General features: G+C 38.8%; 1 protein-coding gene across 4 annotated transcripts in view; it reads left to right on the top strand.

Moving 5' to 3' along the window:
* Cpeb4 (cytoplasmic polyadenylation element binding protein 4) overlaps positions 1-18,915 on the top strand; it is a 64,368-nt gene that overhangs the window by 25,299 nt on the left and 20,154 nt on the right. For 2 of the 4 annotated variants that reach the window (XM_052758907.1, XM_052758906.1), the window contains exon 3: positions 13,563-13,613. The exons of the other annotated variants lie outside the window; for them this stretch is intronic. In XM_052758907.1, the coding sequence (XP_052614867.1) occupies positions 13,563-13,613 (51 nt within the window). The remainder of the gene's footprint in view (positions 1-13,562; positions 13,614-18,915) is intronic. 4 annotated transcript variants of the gene reach the window in all.

Here is an 18,915-nt window from a genome sequence, read left to right as displayed (position 1 = left end):
AATTTAGTGCACAAAGCTTGCTTCATTAATTTCATTTAAGTTTTTTTATGTCATTATGAAAGAGTGATGGCTAGGATAATTATGTAAATTCTTTATCTTTGTCATTGGGAGAAAATGAATTTAGTGCTGCTTTTGGGAAAGATTAAATGATGACTGGCAAACTGTTTTATATACAGTTCTCTTAATATTTTTATAATCCAAAGTCTAGTCATTTAGTTCTCTATTTTAGAGAACAGATGTTATATACTGATATGCTGAGGCCTTAGACATGATCTCATGTAGGTACTGACTCTGAAGCCTTAGAGAAGTCTAGACTACCTGAGAGCTGTTGAACGAGGACTACAATTGGTCATTTATTTGTGTGATGTTTTATGAACCTGAAATAATTCTGCCATAAACAAACATTTCAAAAATTCAAGGAGTTCCCATGAAAACAGGTTGTGGCTTTAACATTATAATGCTTAATTTCCAGTTAGAAGCACGTATGCGTGCGTGCGTGCGTGCGTGCGTGCGTGCGTGCATGCATGTGTAGTATTTGCCCCTTTTCGATTTAAATATGTTGGCTCTGTCTATATGAAGACGAATCACTGCACCCTAACTTCTACCAGCCATTTAAAGGGTTAGACACGTTTCTCTAAGGAACATATAACAGACAAAATACAAACTGTATGAAGAACCAAAAGAACAGTGCAAACCACAACTAATTTATCTTGGATTCATAACCAAATTTCTCCTCCCAATTAAATTACTATTTATGTTATCAAGTGTCTTCTAGAAAATTGGGGTAATCTTAACTATTACATGTTTTTAGAATTCAGACTCAGCCAAGCAGCTTCCCTGCTTATGGGACCCAGCCTTCCTGAGAACACTGGTTTCTTCTGGTCCCCTTTGGATGACACCAAGTAACTCGAAGCAGCTGAGCCAGGGGAGTGGTTGAGGTTCCTGAGTAGAAAATCGCCATACTTCTAAAAGTCTCCTGAGTAATGGAGTGAGAGACACAGTAAAGAGTATAATTTAAACTGGACTACAATTAACTTAGTGTGCGGCTGTTTGAAATGAAGGGTGTTTTCTCTCTTACACTCTCCCTTTCCTAGCTGGGGACGTGGAACATCCTGAATAGCCTTCTCTTTGGATGGTGGTGCCTCAGGAAACGGGCTCAGCTGGCAGTGGCAGGGGTGGGGTGGGGTGAGCAACATCACCAAGAGTAAGAGGAGGTGGGTGGATTTCATTGGATCATTGCTGGGGAAGGGCCTGCTGAACTCTGAGCAGCTGCTTTTTTTCAGGCTTACTTCTGATCAGGATACCTCAAGCCCTGTGTAAGCAGAGGTAGACTTTGAACATGCTGGTACAATCTTTCATACTTGGGTGTTGCTACTGTTGTTCCTGTGTTTTTTTGTTTTGTTTTGTTTTTTTTGTTTTTTTTAAAGTAGGGGAGGAGAGAATCGGGAATTGCCTAGGAGAAAGGAAAATGTGATGTTGAACATTGATTTTTCTGGTAGAATTGGATCGACGTCATTATCACTGTGCCTCTGAACTGAACCACAGTTGCACAGAGCACACACATTCTGTTCACCTCTCAGATCCACTTGTCTCCTGCTTGCTTACACAGGGTGAGAACAGTGATCTTCTCTCGTCTGCTTCATACATCTATGATAGACTATTTGACACTTATTTTTATTCTGAAAATCATATATGCTGATGTCACCAAACAAGAATTTCTCTTATGTCATCCATGATGTGAGGTCATAATTGCTTGAGCAATCCCCTTATTTTCTTCTTGAACATTGAGCACAGAGAATCCTATTTTGAGTTTGAAAATTGAGTGGTCACAATCACCTTAAAACATTGCCGCAACTCTGTTTACCTGGGTGGCAGGTGAGGGTAAAGAGGGCCGGAGGTGGGGAAGTCATATTAAACCTTTTATGTTATTATAAAGTTAATGATCCTAAGTGTTTTCAAAAAGATTTATTTACCTCATAACATTGTTCTTTTCAGTTTCACTAAGGTTTTCATATCCTGTGGCTGCTATGACTTAATTTTGTTTGACATACAGTGGGGCAGTGGAGGGGGAAGGATTGCTAAAGGCATAGATCAAATTTGGTAAACACTTTTGAGATAACAAGCACTAGTAAGGGAACGCATTGGTGAATAATTTCCTTTACAGTTTTACACTGTCACCTTAAGTATTGGGTGCAGCTTAAATAAGCATGGATTATACCAGATGATTGTCAAAAATAGTAATATTCTCCATTTACAAGTGAAAGCTGAGTGACATTTTAAAGTTTTCAGATATTGTCAGCAGTTTGTCAGTGATAAATATTAGATACTCCCACTGTGTAAAAGAGAAAGGGGTCCAGAATTACGGAGCTCCATGCTGCTATCACTTCCTATCCATGTTAATATGGATGTTGTACATCTTTTGATGGCATCACTTATTTTTCTATTTTTTTTCCTTCTCAAAAGTTTCTATGAAACTTTTATATAGTGGTATTCAGTCTAGCTCATTTTCTAACAGCTTCTAAAATAATCACATATGCAAATATCTATTTAATAAGTGCTTTGTCGTCTCTAATGATCCTCAGGCCCTGATCATGTTGAGTAGTCCTGGCCTATGTTACTGGGGGGCTTTGGCAAAGGGAACCAAGTTGCCTGGTTCATACCTATCATAAAAACATTCCTTTTGCAGTTAACTTAACTACAGTAAGGAAAGAACAATCCTGTATATGAAGAAATGAATTCCTGGATTCAGGTCTGAACCCCCATAAAGCCAAAAGTGATCACATGCCCACCTGTTAACCCCAGCACTACAGGGTGTGGAGACAGGGATTTCTGGGCCTTGTTGGCCTTCAGTTTAGCTCCAAGTTCAGCAAGAGCCCTGTCTCAGAGGCATGAGGCAGGAGAATGATCAAATAGGACACTTGATGTCCTCCTCTGGCCTCTCTGTAAGCACCACCTGCTTTCACACTACACTAACACACACACACACACACACACACACACACACATACACACACATACACACACACTGCACTCATACACATGCATGAAATTTTTAAAAATTCCTAATCTGCACAGAATATTTACCTGAATGTTGTGTGCAGTTAATAACTTATCAGATGTTTATGCCTGATTTATGTTTCTTTTTTATTTCATGGTGCCCATGTACTAAGTACCAGAACTTAGAAGGAAAGCAAACAAACCACCACCACCAGTGAGTTTGCTGCTGTTCAGCAGTACAATTTGAATAAGCGTAACTAGTTTTAAACTGGTTACTACTCTGAAAAAGTAAAATACATTGGGATGGCAATGCTGCCTCTCGAGCTTCATTATTCTAGTTGGCTGGTTCTGGATTCAGTCCCACAGTGGTGCCCCATAGTCGTAAGTTCTCTCCAGTCCTGCCCTGTGGTCGGGACAAGTCTCTCCCTCCCATATCTTACATCTAAGTAAACATACAGAGGCTTATATTAGTTATGAACTGTATGGCCATGGCCTATGGCTCAAGCTTCTTGCTAGCTAGCTCTTATAACTTAACTCAGCCCATTTCTATTAATCTATTTTTTGCCACGTGTTCCTTGGCTTACCAGTCTGCTGGCATGTTGTTCCTTGGGCGGCAGGCTGGTGTCTCTCTGCCTCTCCTTTCTCTTCCTGTCTATCTGCTTGGATTTCCTCCTGCCTCTAAGCTGCCTTGTCATAGGCCAATGCAGCTTTATTTATCAACCAATCAGAGAAACACATATTCACAGCATACAGAAAGATATCCCACAGCAGTGCCCCCGATTCTAAAAGCCAGACTTTGTTTTATTCTGAGTTATACATGGTAAGCAGCCCATTAAGAACATTAGTCAGATTCTGAAGGAAATTTCTCTAGAGCCCAAAGGGTGGATACCAGTTGCTATCCATCAGAAAAGAGGAAGAGTCAGCCAATTAGAAGACCCCTTATTTAGTGACTGAGAAACTAGCAATGTAGTGCAAATCTTTGTTCTGAAGAACAGTCATGACTAATAGAAGTTTAACTTGAAACAAATCTAACAGTGTCTACTGGCTATAGAATTCCAAATAATAAATATCTGGCATGAATGAGTAAATAGAGGTGTTTAAGCCAACTGAAGCTGCCCCTGTGATCAGAAGCTGTTAGCCTATAATAGACATCTTGAAAGATTAAGAAATAATAAGAAACACATTTGAGATTGTGTTTAGACCTGGCTCTGATTACCAGTGGTGTGGCCTTGGGTTGGTGACTTTCCACTAGACCTTAATTTCCTCACCTGTAAATGAAAGGGTGGAACTTAACAATGTTTAAATTACCATCAGCAGTTCTGCACATTAAGTTAGAAGATTTGATAGTGTTTAGTATTGGGTAGCTTGCAGAAAGAATATAATCAGAAACTAGTCAGGGTTAAATCAGTTATGTGAAGGTTTTGTCTTAAGCAGTTGTTTAAATGTGATCTCATGAAAGATTTCTGTTCGGCACTTATGTACCATGGATCTCTTCAGCCATGGGTGCTGTTTGGTGGAGTGAATTCATTAGTGACCAAGTATACTAGTTAGATGATAAATGTGTCACTTTCTATATTAGTTACTTTTCTAGTGTTGTGATAAAACACCATGACCAAAGCAACTTGTAGAACAATGGTTCTCAACCTGTGATTCACAATCATCAGAAAACGCATATTTCTGATAGTCTTAGACTCTGGGACACTGCTCAGTAGCAAAATTAGAGTTAGGAAGTAGCAATGAAAATAATTTTATGGTTGAGGGTCACCATAACTATTAAAGACTTGCAGCATTAAGAAGTATGAGAACCCCTGAGCTAGAAGGAAGAGTTAATTTTTGCTTCTGGAAGGTTAGAGTCCATGATGGTAGCAGAAACAGCTAAGAGCTTACATCTCAGACCACCAGCAGAAAGCACACTGGAAATTAAACCCTGAAACCCGTTTCCAGTGACTGACACACCTCCTCCAACCTTCTCAGCCTCCCTAAACTGCTCTACCAACTGGAAACCAAACATTCAAATGTCTGAGCCTTACTAAAGTTTTAGTTGTTTGTATTTTCTGGGTTGAGGTAGAGTTAGGAGTCTTTTTTATGTAGTGAAGCCATTATGAAATAGAATATGAGATAGTTTTAGAGAACTTCTCTAATTGTTCTGCTTTATGTTCCTGCCGTTAGGATGTTCCCCAGTATCCAAAAGAACATAGTACTATAAAGGAAGAATAACTAGAGGAAGAGGTAAGGAGAATGGAAATGATATTGTCATCTCCAGCAAATAGTATTTTGGAGCTTCATTTCTCTATTTGAAGCTGTATTTGTCATTTGAGACAGGACTAGGAGAATAGGGACACCCTAGCATGATGAGACAATAGCCATATGGTTTGGAGGTACCCTTCATTTGGCTCCTGCTTCTCTATTCTAACTCCCCAAAGACTGCACATGTTCATATTCTGTAGGGTACCGTTTCACTGTATGTTTCTCCTTTGAAGTAAACTGGACATTCTCCATGGACAGCATTGTTGACATGCACATCCAAGCGGAAGGGCACTCCTGGCACCACTTCTTCATTCTCTGCTTTTCCTTCTTCATTCTCTGCTTTTTGGAGAATTGGCTCCAGCCTAAATCCTTACAGAAACTTTTTCTTTGAATTTTGTGATCTCTATTTTATAATCAAAAACGGGTAAAGTCCAGAGAGGCAAAACAACTTTGTAAAGTTACTCAGCTTCCCAGTAAAGGGAGAGAGAGTCCACATAGGAAACCTGGAAGCCTCTTGCCTCGGACTCAGTGTCTCAGGCATTTGTTGTGCGGCCACAAAGAAGGGAGCAAATGTAAGAAGATAATAAGCAGATGAGGCTTTGCATGCTTCCATGGGTGGGCATGAATATTTCCTAACTTCAGTTTAGGAATTCAATTTAAAATTTGTATCTTATCATGATTCATGATGAATTTCTCTAGAAGGCATATGGTCCTTCCACTGTCTGACTTCCTGTCACAGAATGGAGACTGGTGTTCTAGCCCCTGACCTGTGACTGATTCCTCAGGCTGCGCTGTCCTTCTGCAGCCTGTTCCCCAGGTGACTCGGGCCCATTGCTTTCCCTCCCCACCCCTTGGTCTGCTTTTCTTTCCTGCCCATTAGATTACCTTCCCCTCCTTCTTAACCAACTATGGCTGCTTTAATTTGGACAAGAAACATGACTTTTTTTTTTGTCTTAAATTTTTGTCATTAATCACTGGTATCATAACATCCTCTTAAGGCAAGTTATCCTGTAGCAATGTCCCCTCATTGCAGCAGCCAGAGCAAAAGGCTTCTGGCGAGGGTAAAAATAGCCTTCCTGCTTGCTGGGTTGTTGTTAGCTTTCCTGGCAGTCGGAAATCTTTTGAATTCCTTAATTAGGTCAGCTCCTTGGTAGCTTCTCTGCAGACATTCCCTTACTGCCTGGAACTCTTAGTTGCTTTTAGACCTTGCAACTTTACAGCTGCCTTGAACTACAGTCAGGTAGTCTTTCACTCTGTAGAAATGTATTCCTTTGGTTTTTACAATCTGTTTTCTACTGTCCTATCAGAATTTAAAATTCTGAATTTGAGGCTTTGGTACAAAAAGAAGGTGTTCCTTGTTTTCATTAACACTGAAAACTTAAGGCGAGTTTTGAAGTTTCCCCTTCCCAAAATCCTGCTACAATGCTAGTTATGATAAAAAGTCAGGCATTTGAGTTTTGTCTTCTCTCTTTTCTCAGAAAAGAATTACTTCCCCGTTTGTAACCAAAGACGCTAGCAAACTTCCATTTCTCTGGAGCCAAGAGATTCCCTGGATTACTACTGCCTTCTCCCAAATTCCAGTTTAGTACTTGTTAGCCAGCAGAACTGCCCTGCTCCCTTTCTCTCACAGGTGGAAAATAGCTGCTTATCTTTGGCTATTGTTGGAGAGGGGAAAGGAATTGCTGTTAATTGCTTAACTACTACTACACCATAGGGGCAGAGGGGCCTTATCACTCTACAGAGGTTATTTTAGGGCTATCTCACGATGCCTATAAAGGGAACTAAGGACTTCTGGTCCCTAACATCCAGCAATATGAAGTAAATTTCAGTTCAAAACTGTGATTTTTATCCTTTTTCCTCTATCCACCTAGGCAGAGACATCACCACTTGCTAGCTTTGCTTCTTTCATTCATCCAGCAGCTGATTATTGACTACATTCTGTGCCCAGGCTCTGGAATACAAGACTCAAAGTCTATTTTCCAAGAGTTTGCTGCCATATAGGAAGAGATAGCCTAAAAAGGAGTGTGATGGTTAATAGTAATTGTCAGCTTGACACAACCAAAATCACCTGTAAAGGGAGGCCCAGTGAGGAATTTTCCAGTTTGGCCTGTGAGAGATTGTGTTACTTGAGTTAACAGAAGTGGGAAGCCCCATCCTGAATGTGGGTGATACCATTTTAATGGCCTGGGCCCTGGATTGAGTGACTAGGAGAGAGCTAGCTGAGCACTAGGAAGCATGCATGCTTTCATTTCCTGGCTACTCTTGACTGTGGATGTACTTCAACTTCCTGCTATCTTGATTTCTCCACAATGATGGATTGTAACCTAGAATTAAGAGCAAAATAAAACCTTTCTTCCCTAAGTTCCTGTCTGTGGAGTATTTTATCACAACAACAGGAAATGAAACTAAGACCTCAGTAACACGGTAGGAGTGGTGCTATGGCCTGCACAGACTTCCATAGGAAATAAGACCAGTAGAGAACTGCCTATAGCAGGGCAGGGGATGGTAGAGGGAATGGAAGTGGAACCTGAGTGGTGAGACACTGGGGCATTCCACAGAGAAGGTAACCCAGAAGCAGAGGTTATGAGTTAGCAGGTCTGAATGCCTGGTGGATCTAGTAAGAGTAAGGAAATGGCTTTGTGAGCAGATAGGAGAGAACACACATGTAAGGATTTTTTTTTCTGGCTTCCTACTGACAGCCACATTCATCCCATAGAGGGTTTTTGTTTAGCCTGAACTCTGTGTGTATATAATGGGTTTTAAATGGGTCTTCAGAAAAGAGTAAGAGTCTGCAGCTGGCATCAGTGCCAGGTCTTCCTTTGTGATTTTACATAGAAATGCTATGAACAGTTGGTTACAGGAAAGATAGATCAGGAGACCAAGTGAGGTTGTGGACTTTGATTGTTAAACACTTTTTTTTTTTAATCATAAGGCACAGAGCATAGTGAGTACTTTCATTGCATTAGGTCATACTGACATTGGTTCTACATTTATGTAAGTATAAAGTTAGTATCGTAACCAGTGAATTTATAATGGGCCTTTAGCTTTTGTTATTGTTCTCTAGGTCTCCACAGCACCATCTTGCTAAAGTATCTGGCAGTATTGATTAAAAACAAAAAGTATGTAAAGGCCACGTGTTACTTTTAATAAGTGTTTGTGACAGTATAGCTTTGAGTTAGACATGAACTAAATAAAATTACCACTCTCAGAATTAGGAGGAGTGTCCTTAATCAAACAACACCTACAATGTATGTGTCCATATACAAATATATATGCATATGTGTATGTTATGGAAGTTAGAAAATTTAATGAGGGTTACTGAAAACTCCTTTCTTTTTTCTTTTGGAGTATCTAAGTTATTCTAGCTTGAGACAGCTTAAAAAAAATAACTAAGAATTTCATGCTACATGCGATTGTATAGGACCATATTGGCTATGTTCTAGACAGCAAAGCCATTATTTCTTATGTAACTTGGCTTGTAGCATGTTACAAATGATGCTAGCTTGACTCTGAAGAAGAGAAGGTCATTGTAGAACATTGATAGTTTTCATTGCTTGAGTTTGTTTGAAGTTTGTTTCATTTTCTGCTGAATCATCTGTAAGCAATATCTGGGTTTCTCCTTAGAAAATATTCTCCTTAGAAAAAATAATTCTGAAAGTAACCTGTACCTTTATTACTAATAAAATAGAGCATTGCCTTTTATCTCCTTGACAAGCTTGCTTAGTCCTAAAAGAGCATGATAGTACACACTGTTCTTTAGGACAATCTTCTCCTTATTAACTCTAAGTCCATCGTTTGCTAAGTAGTGCTTCTTTCCAACTCATAGATGCCCAGCATGGACCTGTTAAGCTGATGCACGGACCTTTTCTAGCTGTAGAATTTGGTAGTGTAGTTCCCCAGAGTCACACTGTATTGGTTGCCTATATTTGGCTAGGTTGAATCGTGTCTACAAATATAGCCTCTGCCTTCTGTATGATATGTGCTAGACTCTGGCTCCAAATGCCATAGCTGCCGCCAGAGACATGCTGTATTTCTGGCGATGGTGTCCCTTAGGATTGCTGATCAGGTAGTATTTTTTTTGTATTTATAACAGTCAATAGCAGAAGCCTTCAAGGATTGAATTTTAGCCATCAAATGAGTTCACTTGCCTGAAATCCTAAAAAGTCATTCCTTTTCCTTCAGGAACTAAATTATAAATATACCAAAACATGTTTATAGATAGATGAGTTATCAAAAAACTAACCCAACAAAACCACAGGCACTAGGTAATATGTATGTTCACATATCTCAATTATTTTTATTTATCCTTTATTCATTTGTGAAGTGCTGGTGTTTTAAGTTCAATAGAATGAACTTATTGAGTGCTTTCTGGTGTCTAAGCAGAAAACTTAGATAGGTTTTAAATAAAAAAGTTTTAGTCCCAAAGGGCATTTATTATTTAAAAAAAAGATAAGAGAATTATCCAGTAGGTGAAATGATTGCTTAAGACTGACTGTGGCTGTGTGGCTAGAAGTAAAATTTGGTGAGCTAATTTAAAGAGACGTTTCCATTTTGGGAAAAGTGTCTTGAAAAAAGGTGACCCTGAAAATATTTGAAAAAGCTTCTCAGAAAGCTTGTATCCTTAACAAAAACCAACATACAGATGTTTCCAACAGGTTAACTAATAATTGCCATACTTATAAGTGACCAAAATATCCTTTAGTAGTCCCATACAAACAATGTAATATTATTTGATACTAAAAGAAATGAGCTATTAAGCTCCAGAAAAGACATAAAAGTCCCAAGTAAGTGAAAGAAGCCAGTCTGATAAGGCTTGGTTCTATGATTTCAGCCACATGATATACTAGAAAAGTAAAAGCTATAAAATTAGCAAAAAGATCTAAGGTTGGGGTAAAAGGACAGAATGAATAGGTGGAGTACAGAGAAATCTTAGGATAATGAAACTACTCTATGATTCTGTATCAGTTGGTGCATGTGGAAACATGTTGTTATACATTTGTTTGAACACTACGAATGAAAGAATAGGACCTCTGAACTTCGGGTGTTAATGAAATGCTTATTTAGATCCATCACTTAAAAACAAATGCACCAGTCTGGTGCTAACTTTTGCTGCAAATTTTAAAAAAAGAACTCTAGGTAGATAGGTAGTACCTAGACAGATAGATACAATATCCAGTCCTTCACTGGGAATAGGCAGTGAGACCCACTGTGGATCTGTGGGAAGGGATAGTCAGGACCTTAGCCATGGAATAGGAAAGGGAAGATAATGACCAATAGTGGCAGCCACAGAGCAAAGAAGACAGAAGGGCAGAGGGGATAGCTTATAGAAGATTCAGTTCCTACATGGTATGAAGGGTGCTTTGCGAGGATTTCCAGAAAGGGAGAGGTAGTTGTTATCCGTAATTATGAATGACTTTTTAGATTCATTAGTTATAGAAAGGATTTACAGAATTGGGCAAACCATTGAGGAAACATTATGAAATTTAAAAAGAAAAAAAATCTCTTAATGTCCTGCTGATATTTTAAAACTTGGGGGAAAAATTCCTAATTGTTTTGGGAGGATGCCACACAGGTATTGTATTGGCCTCATGATCAAAGCTAGTGCTCACCTGACAGTAAGCTTATCACAAGGCTAAGCTAAAGCTGTCAGGGTAAGGCTTACTCTCATGTTCCATCTGGGGACACTGCCAGGGGCTCCCAGGGTTGTGTTGTGTCTTGGGTGCAGGGTTGAACTGGTATATTCAGAAAGCTAAGGAGCAGACCAGCTGTGAAAAGTCACTTACCTTAAAGTGGGGCACATACCTTAGCAGAGCCAAATTTTGGTGTCCGTGAAGCCGAAATATTTCTCTGTCCTCAGAAAGTACCCAAAAGATGTGTTTCTGTTGAGTTTGAACTTTGTTCAACTGGGCCAGCTGATGTGATCTGTCATCTGGCTTCCCTTTGCTGTTTGTAGCCTCTCTTAGCCCCAAGTAAGAGACATTATGGCTCATGTGGAACAGCCCCAGCTTCAACTACAGTGCTAGCACCAAAGAAATTAGGCCACATCCATAGAAACACAGAGATAGCTCTTCTCAGCCTAATTTTAACCAATGTAAGTGTTTATTTATGTATTGACTTCTTAGTTCATCTTTGGAAATGTTTGATGATGTAAGAAAATGGTTTTGATAACTCCTGTTAACTCATTTACTTAGAGGGTTGCATAGTGACAAAATCTAGACATACATTTCATTAGTAAAATCAGGTGAGGACCCTTCCCTGCAGGTCTTAAATGGTTCATGTCATATTCTTGTTTCCAGCCTCTCAAGTCTATCCATTAAAAAAAAAAAAATGCTGTGATGGGAATAGAATCCAAGCATAGTTTAAAGCAGTTTCAGTGGCATTTACCAGAGTTGGGTACTTGACCTGTATATCAGCATTAAGGAAATAAGCCAATATTTAGGCAGAAAATGAAATATCAAAATCAGTTTTCACTTTCTCCCTCTCTCTATTCTTCCACTCCTTCCCCCAAATAAGCTGAAATCTTAAGTAGGGCAGTTAATTTAATCTCAGAAAGCCTCTTTATTTGATTTTAAATCAGTTGCAAAATTTAGTCAGTTGTGGTTTTCCCATGTGGGACCCCAGGTTTGGGGCATGTATTCATTACAGGTTATGGCCCTCTCTTCCGGTGACATGAAGTGTTCCTAATGAAGTTCCTCTCAAAGACACAAGGTTTTAACATTGACACTCACTCCTGAAGATTTGGTGTTGGGTTGATGGCACCACATTAGAGTCTCTGTGAACGGGGTAGAGGCTTGCTGGCATTCAGAGAAGCCCTGCTCCAGCCTGAAGGCTTAGCCGAGTCTCTGCCTTTTCTCTGCTTTTCCATAGCCCATGAGACGCCCAGCTCTGTGAGGCCAGAATTGAGTGTTATCTCCTGAAGGAATTGTCATGCTTCATAGTCAGTTAGATATTATTATGCTACTTCTGACTGTAGCAGAGAATTAGCAACCTAGTTTTTCTGCCCATTCTTCAGATGAGCAGCAGAACTTGATGAGGGCTCTTCACCATTTTTCTGAAAGTTGGTAAAGATAAGCATGTAGGGTATGGGGACTTAAAAATGTTGCCTCAATGACATTTACTTTAGAACTTAGAGTGTACACAATATGTATTCAATAAGGATTTGTGGTCTAGATAGCTCTTCAAAAAGCAGAAATAAGCCGGGCGGTGGTGGCGCACGCCTTTAATCCCAGCACTCGGGAGGCGGAGCCAGGCGGATCTCTGTGAGTTCGAGGCCAGCCTGGACTACCAAGTGAGTTCCAGGAAAGGCGCAAAGCTACACAGAGAAACCCTGTCTCGAAAAACCAAAAAAAAAAAAAAAAAAAAAAAAAAAAAGCAGAAATATAATTTCTTAAAGGCAGAGAAATCCCATTGCCTTCCCTTGCCAATTTGTAAGACAGTTTATCCAACAATTTCAGCACTTTCACAAGCTCTTTTTTGGGAGTAGCTCTTAAATAGTGATTTTAGCTTCAAAATTTATGAACCATTTCAAACTTGGAAGCCAAGTGACCATGCATTATTGAGTACTTAGTGTGTTTGTGGTCTGTGTCAGGGCTTTGATCTCTTCCTAGAATATAAAAGTCAGACAGACTCTCCTCTTTACCTTTACTGTGCACTGCCCAAAACCTGAATTCAAACCTACCAGCATGCCTTTGCCTTTTTTCTTAGAAAAAAGTCACATAAGAAAATATTGTGATTAATTGCATCCTTTAAAAAGCAACAACCAGCTGGGCGGTGGTGGCGCATGCCTTTAATTCCAGCACTCGGGAGGCGGAGCCAGGCGGATCTCTGTGAGTTCGAGGCCAGCCTGGGCTACCAAGTGAGTTCCAGGAAAGGCGCAAAGCTACACAGAGAAACCCTGTCTCGAAAAACCAAAAAAAAAAAAAAAAAAAAAAAAAAGCAACAACCAACACAGATGAAAAATATTTCACATTCATGGAACAAAAGATTTCAAGATTGTTATTATAGATTGTCAGAACACAGTGGTATAAAGGACAGTACTTTGGGTGGTGACTTGGAAACAAGAATGACTCAGTAGTTACATAGTTAATATATCATGAATAGTTAAATATGAGGGAGACTTATTACCTTCAGATTCCCCCTTTGGTGCATCAATGCTTGATACATCCTCTGAATCATTACGTTCCTGAGAACAACAAATCTGTCCCAAAATACAGACTTGTAAATACCTTGCATATTAGAAGCCGTCAACTCAGCTCTGTTATTGAATAAGTTAAACCATCTATGAAAAAAAATTAGTAACGGCCTTCTTTTACCTTCAGGTCGTCTAAACTATTCATATCCAGGATCCGATAGTTCTCTGCTTATTAATGGTAAGTGATAATTGATTTACCCTAGTGAAGTACACAAAACTGAAGTTAGTATTAGGTGAGAAAATATAGTATTTGTGCTTCAACAACTGCAGAAGTGACACTTACTTGTTCTACAATGACAGTTGTAGTTTGCTATTAATCACCTATTTTAACAATAATTCTTGTCCCTCAAAATTGTGACAGAACCTCTTCTCTAAAAAATACAGAGAGCCACTTGTTTCTCCATTCCGAAATTAGTGAAGAGAGTGAATATGACTCCCATAATGACACAGACCGCTGTCCTGAAATGCTAGTTAGCTTCTGTAGATCAAATGCCAGGGGAAGAGAGGACAACCAGGGACTTAGAGTCAGAAAGAGGCAGCCCAAGACCACAGTGCTTTACATTCCAAGGAGAAGGTCATTCATTATTTACCATCAAGGATAGCGTGAAGAATGAAGATGTATTGGCCTTTACAATTCCTTTCATAGTGTCTCCTTACCTGGCCCAAGCACTACTTATGTGCCCACAAATCCTCCTTTTATGTGTGCATGCCAGAAGTAAGTTACAGGTCACAGGGAAGGCAAAGGCATCTACTCAAAGAATTTAAGAACTTTAAAGTACATATATATTTTTGATATCACAATTTAAAATAAATAGGTGGAATGCAGAAGTCTTTCTTTTCCTTTTTATTTGCTAGTGTATGTATATGTGTGTGTGTGTATGTATATGATTTATTTTTATCTATTTTATGTGTATGTGTCTGTATGAATATATGTTACATGTATGCCAATTCCTGTGGAAGCCAGAAAAGGGCATTGGATTCCTGGGAGCTGAAGTGAGCTGCTATGTGGGTACTGGGAACTGACCTTGGGTCCTCTGGAAGAGCAGGAACCACCCTTAACCACTGAGCCATCTCTCCAGTTCCTGGTATTTTTTTTCCAGATTTCTGTTAGTTTCAAATCTCTTTTAAGATCTCCTATCCTCCAAGAATTATTCTTGCTGCATTTACATCATTCCTTAAGCAAACAGGAACAAACAAACAAAACCACCCTGTCTGTGGCAGATAGTAAAGGAGGAGCTGAAAATGACTGTTATAACGAAGGGTTCCTTTTAGTTAGTACTAGAAAACGGTGTCCTGTGGAGTAGAGGTTGTTAGCCACCCATCCCCCAAGTCAACAAGAGAGTAGATGTATGAGAGGTACTGGGCCCACCAGATCTTCTGGAAGATGTGTAGTACACTAAAATCTCACTCTTTGATCACACTCAGGTCTCTTCATGCTGCAGTGGCAGAAATAATAATAATAAAACAACATCTATATAGTATAATCTCATAATATAATATAGTAGCACAAAAGTATCCAAGTTAAAACCTACCCCTACTGGTGCTGGCATAGGGATGAGGTGCATATCCCTTCCATGGAACAAGGTTTACCCTTTCCTGTAAGCTAGATCCAGGCTCAGATCTAGGTACAGGAAATTACAGTGAGCCAAGATTTGGGATATGGCTGAATGATCCCAGGTAAGGTAGTTGACTTTATCTATGTTAATTTCCTCATGAAGTTGTTCAGTTGGATCACTTGCCTGTAGGACTCATCTTTGTGAAGTGAAAAAAAAAAAAACTCTAGTAACTTTCCCTTAGATATCAACACATTTAAATTTTAAGATTCTTTTGTTATGCCATTCCTTTTTTCTCCATTAATATTTATTTTTATGAATAGTTTATTTTCAGTGACTATTACTTGGCAAAGGAAAAATAATGAAGATGACCTTCCTCCCCAAGTTTTATGTTTTGAAATTTTATTGGTCCGTAAACTATAGTGGGATGCCAGATGCTTCATTTCCACTGCTGCTTATATAGAAGTTTTATTTCTTATGAAAATATACTGACTGGGGGTTAATATCATCTCAAACTAAAAGATGTGACAATGAAGAAAACTAAAAAGATATTTAAAAAGGAGAAACTCTGGCTCCTTAAGGCAGACCCAAGAGTGTGAAGTCATGATTGCCATGGTCTCAGGTTAATATCCAGCTCCACAGGGTCCAAACTAGGTTGTGTCAGATGTGAGTGACCTGGTGTTAGTTTTAAGTAGGAAACCAGTAGGACCAGATGCCGATTTATTCATGTGTACTGAAAAATGAAACTTGTGGGTAGACCAGATGCCAGAACTGACTCATTCATTCTCCAGTATTAAAGTCAAATATATTAGAAGATTGTTTAAGTGGGGGCAGGAGAGATGGTTCAGTGGTTAAGAGCACATACTGCCCTTGCAGATGACCCAAGGCTCTGAAGCACTGTTACTTCATCTCCAGGGAGATCCAACACCTCAGGCATCCGCAGGCACCTGCACTCATGTGCACAGACTGACACACATAATTGAAATATAAAGTAAAATAATTTTAAACGATTACTTAAAATTCATGAAATCAGAATGGGTTAGAAAAAGACGACAGTGAAACCTTCAGCACCTTGTTTTAAGCATGGGTGTTGGCTATTCCTTCAGCCATTTTTATAAAACATCCTGGCAAATGGGCCTCTTCTATAATAAATCCATCTTATTGCACTGATTCTTAGTAGCTTTGCTCTGAGGCTAGGTCAGATTTGGGTGTATTTTATCTTGGAAGTCTGATCTGTGGGAGTAAATGTGCTTGATGAAGACAGGCTCAGGAGTTACAGAAGCCTCCCAACTTGCAGGGTTGATGATCACTTATAGCACCAAGCACAGAGTAAGTCAAACTAAAACCACTGATTTTTTTGGTTAAGAATATGCACACTAAGGATTTACAAAACGGAGCGACAACATCATGGGACTATTAAGATGAACCTGTAAAAGTTGTCTGGGGAACAAGTTTTCTCTTTGGTATTGAAATAAGCAACCCAAACCACCACTTTTAAATATTAGCTCCCTCAACTTTTTGCTGTTTTAAAAAATGGATAATAAAAGCTTGATACCATGTCACTTTATCACCAAGACTGGAAGGGCTTCAGGGAGCTGTTCTTCTGGTCATCATAGTTTATTCAGACTTTAAAAACCATGGGAAGTGATTCTGTCCATGAAGCAGTATGTTTCTATATCTTCCAGAGCTTTACCTCACTAGTGTCACCAGTAAGATCCCTTTTCCTTCCCCCTTTGAATTAAAAATAAGAGCTACTTACCTCTCCTTTTGAACATTTTAATGCAAAAATTTGAATTCTGATTGGTTTTTATTATGTAACTTATTTTGAATTTTTTAAGCAATCTCAAAACTTTGGGTGAGGAAATTGGGTTTAAATCCTAACTAATAAAAAGAAAAGGGGCAGAACCCTTTCCCAATTTGGGGCAGTTTATATTGGGATAACATTGGAATTTGCTTATACAATGATAAAAGGGCTTACTCATCCACAGATCACATGACTTCTTGTTTTGCTGTGTTTTAGTCACCCATTTTCATACTATCCAGTAACCTTCATGGATGAGTGCCTTTTCAAAGATGTGCTAGTGTAATTCAACCAATAGTGATTAAAACCTCTGCAATACTGCTCTAGTGTTCTTTCTAGGGACTTACATACCTCACTTCTGTGTTATAGAGGTTTTGTTTTTATTATTTTTCCTGGGTAAAATTCTTGGGCTTAAATGTATTTAAAAATCCAAACTTTCTAGCTACTTTTTGGATGCCATATTAGTGTATTAGTTTGCTCAGGGGGCAGTAACAAGCACACAGACTGTGACTTAAATAAGTTATTCCCCTACAGTTGTGAAGGCTAGTCACTTTTTGGGGCCTGGAAGTCAGTCACTTTGTGGGGCCTAGAAGTCACTTTGTAGGGCTAGAAGTCACTCTGTGGGGCCTAGAAGTCACTCTGTGGGGCCTAGAAGTCCAAGATGAAGGCATGCCCAGGAGTGATTTCTCTGAGACTTCTCATTGGTGTGATGATGGCTTCTCCTTACATAGTCTGTCCTCTTTACACATTTGCATCCTAGCTTCTTAGAAGGACAGAGGTCGTGTGGGGTTAGGGCCCACCAAAGGTCCTCATTTAACTTAACCCCTTTAAAGACTGTATCTCTAAAAGCCATCATATTCTGAAGTTCTTAAAAGTAAGACTTCAGCATATAAATCACCCACAATGAATGTCTTTTACTAGTAAATTTTATGTTTTATGGTTCTGAAACATAAGCTTGAAATGTTTCTTAGTTAAGTAAAAGTACTAAATATGAGCCAAACTTACCTCTAAGTTTTTTTCTTGTGTGACTTAGTTAAACACTACGTTAAGTGTTGACTGGAAGATTAATTAAAGTATTCATCCCTATGTTGAAGCTTAATTTTATCTAAGGAAACCACTGTCACTACCACCTCCATTAAAAAGTCTGTACTTTTGTTCTATCATTTTTCCTTTAATTTTTATTTTCAGTTCTCCATTCTTAACTATTTTAGCCCTTAGAATGAACTGTTTCAAAGTTAAACTTTGGGCACAAGAAAGATCCCAGAACAACAACAGAATGTTAGGTTTTGGAACTCGTTTATATATATTTTTTTCCTCTGGTGATGTCTGTTCATTTAGAAGCATCAAGTGTTTTCTTGTCCCAGAGAAGGAGTGTCGAGACCTAGCTTTTAAAGGCTATCAAAGACAACTGTCTCTTAATTACAGGTTTTAGAATGAAGGAGGGAGATTGTTTGCTTGGATGTGGGCAGAAATCTGTCAAAAAGGAGAGTGTAATTTACCTCAGAAAAATGTAGGTTATAGTCACATTCTTTGAATGCTACTGTACCAAAAAACTGATGTGACATAAGAAATTTTAATTACCAGCTATGTGTGTAAATTAATTTTGACAGCAAATTTATTAAAGGTTGATTATAAAATCACTTAAAATTATTATTTGCATCTTTGTTGGACTGTATGCCTTGATCTCGGATGTAGGCATCCTGTCAGCTTTTGGGATCTGTCCTCTTTTGTTCAAAGATTAACAACTATAAACTTTAGGTCTTTGAATTTTATCTTTTCTGTGTGTGTGTGTGTGTGTGTGTGTGTGTGTGTGTGTGTGTGTGTGTGTGTATGCTGTTACACAATACAATAATATTTGCACATGTTAAAAAGGGTCACATGATAGGTGTTTTCTTTTTATGAATATATCCTGATATGGATACTTTAAAAATGAGGGGGAAAGGATGCTTTTTAAGAAACAAATAGAAACTCACCTTTATAATGAAATATGTTCAGAGAGAGAGAACACTTTTTCTGTGCCTTCTTTGCAATTCTAGCCCACAGACTAATGGAGTATTTCATTAGAGGGAATTTGACTGTGAATATAGGCTGATAAGAAAACTACTGTAAGCAGTCCTGTAGAGGTG

The sequence above is a fragment of the Peromyscus californicus genome, unplaced genomic scaffold, assembly GCF_007827085.1.
Source record: "Peromyscus californicus insignis strain IS unplaced genomic scaffold, ASM782708v3 Scaffold_3__1_contigs__length_106647218, whole genome shotgun sequence".
Taxonomy (NCBI): domain Eukaryota; kingdom Metazoa; phylum Chordata; class Mammalia; order Rodentia; family Cricetidae; genus Peromyscus; species Peromyscus californicus.
Note: the sequence above shows the minus strand (reverse complement) of the source record. Positions and strands in the feature narration are given on the sequence as shown.